Below are 10,832 nucleotides of genomic sequence, written 5' to 3' on the forward strand. Positions count from 1 at the left end.
TGGCACAGATACTCAATATGCTCAAATGTGAACACTGGTAGAGTTTAGGGAAAATAGACCTTGATGCTTGGGAGTTGTAGTTGCTGGGATTTCTAGTTTACCTATAATCAAAGAGCATTCTGAACCCCACCAACAATAGAATTGTGACAAAATTCCCACACAGAACCCCCAGGAACAACAGAAAATACTGTGTTTTCTGGTGGTCTTTGGCAACCCCTCCAACATCCCCTTGCGACCCACACAGGGGTCCCGACCCCCAGGTTGAGAAATGCTGCCATAGAGGATGCCTCCAGGCAATGGAGGCCAGGATACCCTCACTGACTGACTTTTCAGCTGTGAGGCTATTCAATGTTATTGCTTTAACAGACAAAGGTTCTTTCTCCCACACTGGACATTATTACACTCCACTTGCTTCACTGCCAACAGAACCTCTGGAGATGCCATTAGCCTCAGATGCAGTCAAAATGTCAGGAGAGAATGCTACTGGAACACAATAATCATCATCATCTTTATCTTTATTACATTTTCATCTAGTCCAAGGGTACAATAGTACATATTATTTATTGTTATCTTTATTGATAACTCGCCTTTCTCCCCATGTGGACTCAAGGTAGTGAACATCTACCCACACGGCCGTACAGCCTGAAAAACTTACAGCAACTCAGTGATTCCAGCTACGAAAGCCTTTGAGATCCCAACATTGCTGCACAAAATATCTGGGCCATGGAGTCTGTTATCTGCTAGGAAGTCAAGAACCCACAGTCTCCCAGGTAGGCTTTGCAATCTCCTCCATCATTCCATGTTTCATGGTGGAGGTCTTCCATTTCCAAGGTCCGAACCTTTCCAAAATAAGGACGGAGAGTCACAAGAGGCTGGATCAGGTGGTTTGAAGGCAGCAGGCGGCCTCCTCGTGCCGCAAGAGCAGGGACATCCGGGAGAAGGTCTTCAGGCAAGAGGCGCACTGGTACTTCTTGACCTCGGAATGGGTTTGCAGGTGAGCGCGCAGGTTGGAGCGGTCGGCAAAAGCACGGCTGCAGTGGGAGCAGGCGTAGGGCTTCTCCCCTGGAAAAAAAGGAAGGTCACATCAATCAGTCTCTGGTCAAGCATTTGCTCCAATACAGTCATCCAAAGCCTGGAACTTCCACATAGCTTGGACTACATTCCCCGTCATCCACAACTATGGGCTCTGTTGCCTGTGGAGGATAGTGGGAGGATGTGCATACTGCCTCTGGAGGAGTTTGGAACAGTTATGGGCTTTGTGGTCGTAATTTTTCCAACTTGATAACAGACCCCCAAAGGGTACACCTACACTCCAAGATTGATGCAGTTCGACACCACTCAAACTGCCATGGCTCAATGCTACAGGATTGTGAGAGTTGTAGGTCATGTGCCAGAGTGCAGGTACTACCTCACCACACTATGACTTGCAGGATTCCATAGCATCAGGCTCAGGCCCGTAGTCAGGATTTCATTTCGGGGGGGGGGGGGGGTGAATTTTTTTCAGGGGGGGTTTCGGGGGGGCTGAGTTTCGGGGGGGGGGCTGAGTCTGAGTGAAAGAGGGTCTACCCTAGCAAACCTTTTGTATCATTACCCCAATACCCCCATGCATATGGGATATATTGAGTATGGTGATCAGATCATGATATGAATAAACATAACAGTTTAAATAATGCAACAGTAAGGCCTTTTCGCAAACCACCATGAGAATTTGGGGGGGGGGGCTGAAGCCCCCCCCCCCCCCCCCCCGGCTACATGCCTGATCAGGCTAAGTTAGTTAAAGCAGTGCCAAACTTCATTCATTCTACAATATAGATCAGGCATGAGCCAACTTCGGCTCTCCAGGTGTTTTGAACTGCAACTCCCACAATTCCTAACAGCTGGCAAGCTGTTAGGAATTGTGGGAGTTGCAGTCCAAAAGTTGGCCCATGCCAGGTATGGATGCATCCTTGGTCTCTATGGAGGCTGCATAATGGATTGTCTCTTTGTTGCTCTATTTCTATATCTAATTAAAAATGTAATGTTCATTTATGGGATTAACATAACTCAAAAACCACTTGACCAATTGACACCAAATTTGGACAGAATACACCTATCAGGCCAATGAGTGACCATCACTCAAAAATATGATTTTGTCATTTGGAAGTTGTATTTGTTGGGATTTATAGTTTATTTACAATCAAAGAGCATTCTGAACTCCACCAATGATGGAATTGAACCAAACTTGGCACACAGAACTCCCATGACTGACAGAAAACACTAGAAGGGTTTGGTGGGCATTGACCTTGAGTTTCAGAGTTGTAGTTCACCTACATCCAAAGAGCACTGTGGACTCAAACAATGATGGATCTGGATCAAACTTTGCACAAATAATCCATATGCCCAAATATTTATTTATTTGTTTGTTTGTTTATTTATTTTATTTGTATACCGCCTTTCTCAGCCTATCGGCGACTCAAGGCGGTTTCCAACAAAACAGTATACATAGTATCACATACAATTTAAAAACCAAGGAGATGGTTTAGCTCAGCTACTTGAGAGGGGCCATTCTGGAGCAATTGTGTCTATTGCCCTAGCCATCTCTCCATTCCAGAGAGTGACCAGAGCAAATATGAACACAGATGGAGTTTAGGGAAAATAGACCTTGACATTTGGGAGTTGTAGTTGCTGGGATTTATAGTTCACCTACAGTCAAAGAGCATTCTGAACCTCACCAATGATGGAATTGAACCAAACTTTTCCAAATGTCAAGGTTTATTTCCCCCAAACTCCATCAGCATTCACATTTAGGCATATTGAGTATTCATGCCACATTTGATCCAGATCTATCATTGTTTGAGTCCACGGTGTTCTCTGGATGTAGGTGAACTACAACTCAAAAACTCAAGTTCAATGCCCACCAAACCTTTCCAGTATTTTCTGTTGGTCATGGGAGTTCTGTGTGCCAAGTTTGGTTCAATTCTATGGTTGGTGGAGTTCAGAATGCTCTTTGTTTGTAGGTGAACTATAAATCCCAGCAACTACAACTCCCAAATGACAAAATTAACCCCCCTCCCAACCCCACCAGTATTCAAATTTGGGCAAATCGGGTATTTGTGCCAAATGTGGTCCAGTGAATGAAAATACATCCTGCATATCATATATTGACATACGATCCATAACAGTAGCAAAATCACAGGTATGAAGTAGCAATAAAATTATTTTTATGGTTGGGGGTCACCACAACATGACTTATCCCCTTAACACAGCACAACTGTATTAAGGGGTCGCAGCATTACGAAGGGTGAGACACTGATGCAGGAATTCACTAAAGACCCAGGATCCGTCCTACCTGTGTGGGTCCGGATGTGTCCCTGTAGCAGCCAAGGCCGGGAGAAGGCTTTCCCGCAGATCTTGCAGACACAGGGCAAGGTGTGGGTCCGGATGTGCATCTTCAGGGCACCCAAACTGGCGTATTCCTTGTCGCAGGACTTGCAGCTGAAATACCTCCTGGCTGCCGCAGCCGCCAATGTCTTGCAGTGCTGCTGCCTGTGCCGCGACAGGCCTCCGAAAGTGCCATAAACCTTGCAACAGTCCGGACATTCAAAAGGACTCCGGGGTTCAGTGGCTGTCCCTGGTTCCCCCAAATGGACGCTGCCGTCTCCTTCCGCCGGGCTGCCTACATTGGGAGTCCTCCTGTGGGGCAGGGTGAGGTTGTCCTGGTGGTCCCTGAGACGGGTGGCCACAAACTTGCCTTCTGTGCCTTCCATGATGCCAACTTGGGGGTCCAAACCAGGCTCCCCTTTTGTCTCCATGCTTTGTGGAGGAGACAGGCAAGCGATGACCGAGCTGCGATCCCATGGACTATCTGCCTTGCAAGGTGCTGTCGCTGGAGATATGGAAACATCCTGAGTGAGGAAAGGAGATGCCACCTCCCTCCACAATGGAGACAATCCATGGGATTCTGAGTGGAAAACACACATAACAATGGAATAAACAAAAAAAAACTCTAAAACCAGGGCAGTAAATAAAGAACAACACTAAAAAAACCAGGGGAATTCCAGACAAGAAACAATCAGGGTCAGCTAATCACCTCCCAACAAAGGATTCCCCCAGGCAGTAAGAAGCCAGACCTTGAAATGGCTATGTCATTAAATGCCATTTCAACATTCACACCTGCCTCAAACAGACAAGAATTCTTTCTCCCAACCTGGAAATTATTTCACAGATATATAAACCTCACTTGCTGAGTTTCCAATAAACCTCACAACCTCTGAGGATGACTGCCATAGATGTGGGTTAAATGTCAGGAGGGAATGCTTCTAGAACACGGCCAGACAGCCTGGAAAACTCACAACAACCCAATGAAATGAACAGATATAATATGTTTTGTCGAAGGATTTCATCACTGATTTGCTGTGAGTTTTTTGGGCTGTATGGCCATGTTCCAGTAGCATTCTCTCCTGACAGTTTGCCTGCATCTGTGGCAAGCATCCTCAGAGGTTTGTTCAGAGGTCTGTTGGAAATAGGCAAATGAGGTGTGTGCGTGTGTGTGTTCGCGCATACACACATATATGGATGGAATGTCCAGGGTGGTGAACGAACCCTTGTCTGTTTGAAGGAAGTGTGAATGTGGTAATCTTGATTAGCATTGAGTAGGCTTGCAGCTGCAAAGTCAATCAGTGAGCGTATCTGCACAATTAAGTACCAATGAGGATGCCTCCAGGCAACAAAGCCCAGGCTAGCTCTATGCAGATACTCTCACACATTGACTTTGCAGCTTCATGGCTACTCAATGCTAATCAAGTTTTCTAGTTGCACCATTAACACTTGCTTCAAACAGACAAAGGTTATTTTGCCCACCCTGGACATTCCACAAGTTTATGTATTTGTGTATGAAAACACACACACACAATTTGCCTCACTGCCAACAGGATGAGCCCCTGGTGGTGCAATGGGTTAAACCCTTGTGCTGGCAGGACTTCTGACCGAAAGGTCGGCAGTTTGAATCCAGCGAGCGGGGTGAGCTCCCATCTATAAGCTCCAGCTTGCCATGCGGGGACATGAGAGAAGCCTCCACAGGATGGTAAAATATCTGGGCATCCCCTGAGCAATGTCCTTGCTGACAGCCAATTCTCTCACACCAGAAGCGACTTGCAGTTTCTCAAGTTGCTCCTGACATGAAAAAAAATGCCAACAGATTTCTGAAGATACTAGCCACAGATACAGGTGAAATGTCAGGAGAGAATGGTGCTGGAACATGGCCTCACAGCCCAAAAAAACTCACAGCAACCCATATATAGCATGGCTTGAAAATAGTTCTTGTGACAGGGTTCTAGAAGTCTTAGCGGACCACAAGCTGAACTTGAGTCAACAATGTGATACGGCAGCTAAAAGGGCCAACATGCTTCTAGGCTGCATCACTTTGGCCCCATGTTTTGGAAAAGTTTGTCCAGAACAGCCACAGTGTTTAAGTATTGCTTTGAAATGATAAGCTGTCATTCCTTCACCCCATGATTCCTGATCTGACCCTGATGAATAATGCAAACTCAAACATGCTGCCATGCAATACAAGTGTCACTTGGCATTTTTAAAATAGCTGCATGCTATGCCTCTTGTCTTCACATTCTTTACCAACGGAGAGGGAAAGGTTAAGCATGGAAACTATCTAGCAAACAATGACCAATTTTCCTAGGGCGTGAAAGGATGAAACCTTCAGGGTGCTTACAAACTGTTAAGGATGTGGAGATTCCTGACTAGAACCTGGAAATATTACCATTTTAGACTACAAATCTCTGAATCCTGGTTATGCTGTTTGTTTTCCCTCCTTCTTTGGAGGCTTTTAAGCAGAAACTGGATGGCCATCTGTCAGGGGTGCTTTGAATGTGATTTTCCTGCTTCTTGGCAGAATGGGATTGGACTGAGTGGCCCATGAGGTCTCTTCTAACTCTAGGATTCTATGAGTTTGTCACAAGTCAACAAGAGACATGAAAGCACACAGGATCTGAATTTTGAATCTCCTTTAAGAGGAGAAAGCGGGGCAGAAGGAGAGGAAGAATGAGAGAAGGAGGAGAAGGAAAAAAAAGTGTATTTTCCTTCCAAACGCTGTAGGCTAGGACTTCCAGAGCAGGGGGAATGCGTCCTTTTCGAACTGTCACTCCCAGAGCCAAAAAGTCCAAAAAGAGGCAAAGAGTCCAAAAAGAAGACCTTTCTCCAAGTGCAGAAGGAATATCAAAGATTTCAGAAGCTTGCTTTTAGAAAAGAGGACTAATGGAAACCCACTCGTGAGCCTTTCTTGCTTAAGAAAACCCTTTGAAATTCACAGAGATTGTCACAAGTCAACAGGAGACATGAAGGCACGCAGGAGCTGAATTTTTAATAATAATAATAATAATAATAATAATAATAATAATAATCTTTACTTATACCCCACCACCATCTCCCCAAAGGGGACTCAGAGCGGCTTACATGAGGCCAAGCCCAGCGATACATTACAGCAAAATAAAATATAAACAACAAAATAACATCATAATAAAAGAAATAAACCAATCAGGTTAAATTAACCTTACAAAATAACATAATGGAAAATAAAACACAGTGGGCGGGCCAAATACATGACATAAAATGATAAAACTCTGGATGAGATAGCAATGAAAAGGTACATTTGTGGGGGAGGAGCTCATAGGGGACTGAACAGTGGAATTAGACTTTCAATAAGGTGGGGGAAAGTGCAATATGAGGGAAAGAGTGTAGGTGAAACAACAGGACTGGAAAATATGGTCACTCTCCAAAGGCACATCGGAAAAGCCAAGTCTTTAAGGCTGCTAGTTCCATAGGTAGCGAGTTCCATAGTGGGGGGCCACAGCGGAGAAGGCTCTCTCCCTGTTCCCACAAGTTGTGCTTGTGACTTTTAATCTCTTTTAAGAGGAGAAAGTGGGAAAGAAGAAGAAGAGGAGGAGGAGGAAGAAGAATAAGAGGAGGAGGCAGAGGAGGAGAGTCTTTTCCTTCCAAATGCTGCAGGTTAGGACTTCCAGAGAAGGGGGAATGGGCCATTTTACGGACTGTCACGCATAGATTCCCCCAGCCAGCAGAACCAAAAAGTCCAAAAAGAGGCAAAGAGTCCAAAAAGAATACTCTTCTCCAAGTGCAGAAGGAATGCCAAAGATTTCAGAAGCTCGCTTTTAGTAAAGAGGGACTTGAAAACCCACCTGTGAGCCTTCCTTGCCTAAGAAAACTATGAAATTCACAGAGTTTGTGACAAATCAAGAGGAGACATGAAGGCACACAGGATCTGAACTTTTAATCTCTTTTAAGAGGAGGAAGTGGGGGGAAAGAAGAGGAGGAGGAGGAGGAGGAAGAAGAAGAAAAAGTGTATTTTCCTTCCAAACGCTGCAGGCAGGCATGTAGCGGGGGAAATTCAGTTTGTCACAAGAAGCTGAACTTCAAATCTCTTTTAAGGGAGAAAGTGGGGAGAAAGAAGAGGAAGGAGGAGGAGGAAGAGGAAGTGTATTTTGCTTCCAAATGCTGCAGGTTAGGATTTCCAAAGCAAAGAGAATGGGCCCTTTTTGGACTGGCACTCCCATATGCCTCCAGCCAACAGAGCAAAAAAGTCCAAAAAGAGGCAATGAGTCCACAAAGAAGACCCTTCCTCAAGTGCGGAAGGAATACCCAGGATTTCAGAAGCTCGCTTTCAGAAACGAGGGACTTGGAAACCCACATATGAGCCTTTCTTGCCTAAGAAAACGCTCTGAAATTCAGAGTTTGTCAAAAGTCAATAGGAGGTATGAAGGCACAGAGGATCTGAACTTTGAATCTCTTTTAAGAGAAAGTAGGAAAGAAGAAGAGGAGGAGGAAGATGAAGAAGAAAAAGAAGAGTAAGAGTAAGAAGAAGAGGGGTGTTTTCCTCCAAATGCTGCAGGCTAGGACTTCCAGAGCAGAGGGAATGGGCCCACTTTGAACTGTCCCTCCCAGATTCCCCCAACCAGCAAAGCGAAAAAGTCCAAAAAGAGACAAAGAGTGCAAAAAGAAGACCCTTGCCCAAGTGCCATGGATTTCAGAGGAAAGGATTTGGAATGCCACCGGCCTGAAAAAGCCTTGTGACCATAAACTCCCAAGGAGATATTCTGTCCCTCCCAGAAGACTTTCCTGGGCTGGGAGTCCACAAAGAAGCCCCTTTCCCCAAGCTCAGAAGCAGTGCCAAGGATATCTAAAGTTCTAGTTCAGAGGAAGTTGGCTTGGAAGGCTATCTCTTGAGTCTTCTTTGCCTTTGAAATCCAAGGGTCACCCTAACTCCAAAGGCGACTTGAAGGCGTATAATTCAAGACTTTGGAGCCTTGGAGCCTTCCTTACCTAGGAGGGTCCCCTGGCGTTGTAGAGGGGCTCCCTCAGAGCAGGAGGGGCCAGGGTGGGGGAGTGGGGGTCCCCTCAAAAAAGCGCAAAGAGTTGAAGAGCGAATTCCTCTCCAAAGGCGCACCGTGCGCCCTGGGCGCAAAGGCGCAGGAAGAAAGGCACGAAGAAAGGAAGGCTAGACTCACCTCGGTGGCGGGTCTCCAGCTGCCCATAGTTGGGCACTTTGGTGCTGGAAGGCTTCTTGACCAGGAAGGACCTTGGCATGGCAGCAGAAGGAGCCCAGTCCCCCGGCAAAGGAAGGCAAGGCAAGTTGGGTTTCGCCGGTGGCTGGAGAGCAGCAGGTGGGATAAAGCGCCCGACTTATTAGCATGGGCTTTTCGTCCCTCCAACCAACCGCTGTCCGAGGAGGGGCTGCTCTTGGAACACGCCCCTTTCGTGGGCAAAAGGGAGGGCTTCCAGGTAAGGATCCCAAAAGAAGGGGCCACCAGGGAAGCCCTTGTCCCTGCGTCAAAAGACTTGGAAGAAACCTCCCCAACTCTTGTACGAGGGGCGCTCATTAAAGATTTCCCCTGACCCACTTCTATTGATCGCAGGATGCTGAAATTGCACATCTGTAATGATATAATATAGTAGAGGCAAAGATGAAGTACTTTGACCACATCATGAGAAGAAAGGAAAGCTTAGAGAAAACAATTATGCTGGGGAAAATGGAAAGAAAAAGAAAGAGGGGCCAACCAAGGGCAAGGTGAATGGATGGTATCTTTGAAGTGATTGGCTTGACCTTGAAGGAGCTGGGGGTGGTGACGGCCGACAGGGAGCTCTGGTGTGGACTGGTCCATGAGGTCATAAAGAGTCGGAAAAGACTGAACAAAAGAACAGCAATAACAACAATGATATAAATCACTATAGGCTATGTGCCGGTTTACAACTCTGCACTGATAACAGTCTTGATTTTACTAAAGGTGCTTAAGGTGTGTGAGTTTTGAGATTGGACCCAGTGGAATACAGAGCAGTCACCAAGTTCCTCTACTTGCAAGGCTGCGCACCAAAGGAGACGTTCCATGAGATGAAACAGGTTTATGGTGAAGATTCCCCATCATATGATGGAGTCAAGAACTGGCATCGTCAGTTCAAATGTGTATTGTCGAAGGCTTTCATGGCTGGAATCACTGGGTTGTTGTAGGTGTTTTGGCCTATATGGCTCTAGAATGTTTCTAGAACATGGCCATATAGTCCGAAAAACCTACAACAACCCAATTCTAATTTGGTCGGACTTCAGTGGAAACAGCTCCCGTTCCAGGGCGACCCCACTCTGCTATTGATGAACCAGAAAGTGGAGGTTGCCATTTTGGAAAATCACTACGTAACCATTCTCCACCTAGCCCAAAATGTCAAGATGAGTGTGGGGTCCGTAGAAAAAAATCACCCAAGACCATCTTCGTATGCATAAGTGAACCTCTCTCTGGGTCCCCCGGCTGCTCACACCTTTCCAGAAGCAGGTGTGAGCTCTCAAGAGAGCTCTCAGGCTCTCTTGACGATGATGTGTCAGGGAAACCAGGAGGATTTTTTCAACAGACTGATCATACAGGATGAAAGCTGGGTCCATCACTCTGATCCTGACTCAAGTCCAGTTGATGCAATGAAAGCATCCTGACTCACCACCTCCAAAGAAGGCACGTGCCCAACTCGTGCCAGGCAAGGTCATCCTCATAGTATTTTGGGACCAGCATGGAGTAGAATTGATGGATTTCCTGGTGAAGGGGACCACGATCACTGGCGCATAGTAGGCTTAACTGCTGTGGAAATTGTGAGAGGCCATCCAAACCAAGAGACAGTGTGGCATGCTCCCCAAAGGTGTCTGCCTGCTGGAAGACAACACATCTCTTCACAACTCACCTGTTGCCCAAATGGAAGAAGCATGCTCCTGTGGCTTTGAAAATCTCCCGCATCCCTCTGATTTACCCAACCTCGCACCATCGGACTTCCACCTCTTTCCAACAAGAAAGTTATTTTTAAAGGGTAAGCATTTTTTCAGGTGATGAGACCTTGATTTCCAAACTCACAACGTGGCTTTTGGAGCAACCTGTCAACTTCTACAAGTGAGGTATTTACAATTGTTTAAAAGGAGAGGAGAAGTGTGTGTCCAGAGGTGGCACCCATGGAGAGAAGGACTCAGAACTGGGCCAAGTCTCATTGCTCTCAGTCCACAGGAAGTGGGGAAATCTTTAATCAACACCCCTTGTATAAATAGGCTAGTGTGTACCATTTCCTCGCTAACGAATCCTTTGGCAGAGAAGACCCAAGACCATGTCAAACTACAACTCCCAGGATCCCGTAGCATTGAGCCATGGCAGTTAAAAGTGGTGCTAAACCGCATCGATTCTACAGTGTAGATGCATTCTAGAGGGAGGCCTTTGGCTCTCTTTCCAGCCATTGCCCTCTCTCACCTGTTCCAGTTGCTTCACTGGGAGATCCAAGGTGCTCAATAGATTATTTGCAACTCTTCA

At 46.2% G+C, this 10,832-nt stretch overlaps 1 protein-coding gene across 1 annotated transcript; it reads right to left on the bottom strand.

Annotated features, from left to right (window-relative positions):
• Positions 1 to 496: 496 nt before the first annotated feature.
• On the bottom strand, positions 497 to 8,687 carry SNAI3 (snail family transcriptional repressor 3). The gene is made up of 3 exons (XM_060788270.2): positions 8,511 to 8,687; positions 3,329 to 3,940; positions 497 to 1,062 (listed from the first exon to the last, which is right to left on the bottom strand). The coding sequence occupies exons 1-3, from the start codon at positions 8,587 to 8,589 to the stop codon at positions 878 to 880; spliced, it is 876 nt and encodes a 291-aa protein (XP_060644253.2). The 5' UTR covers positions 8,590 to 8,687; the 3' UTR covers positions 497 to 877.
• Between the last annotated feature and the right edge of the window lie 2,145 nt (positions 8,688 to 10,832).

The sequence above is a fragment of the Anolis sagrei genome, chromosome 8 (assembly GCF_037176765.1).
Source record: "Anolis sagrei isolate rAnoSag1 chromosome 8, rAnoSag1.mat, whole genome shotgun sequence".
In the NCBI taxonomy this organism is placed as follows: domain Eukaryota; kingdom Metazoa; phylum Chordata; class Lepidosauria; order Squamata; family Dactyloidae; genus Anolis; species Anolis sagrei.

Excerpts from the sequence above, each read along its gene's own strand:
- SNAI3 (XM_060788270.2), bottom strand. The coding sequence starts at position 8,589 with ATGCCAAGGTCCTTCCTGGTCAAGAAGCCTTCCAGCACCAAAGTGCCC. Across the intron at positions 3,941-8,510 it reads GCTGGAGACCCGCCACCGAG|AATCCCATGGATTGTCTCCA; the intron begins GTGAGTCTAGCC and ends TTTTCCACTCAG. Across the intron at positions 1,063-3,328 it reads ACACATCCGGACCCACACAG|GGGAGAAGCCCTACGCCTGC; the intron begins GTAGGACGGATC and ends CTTTTTTTCCAG.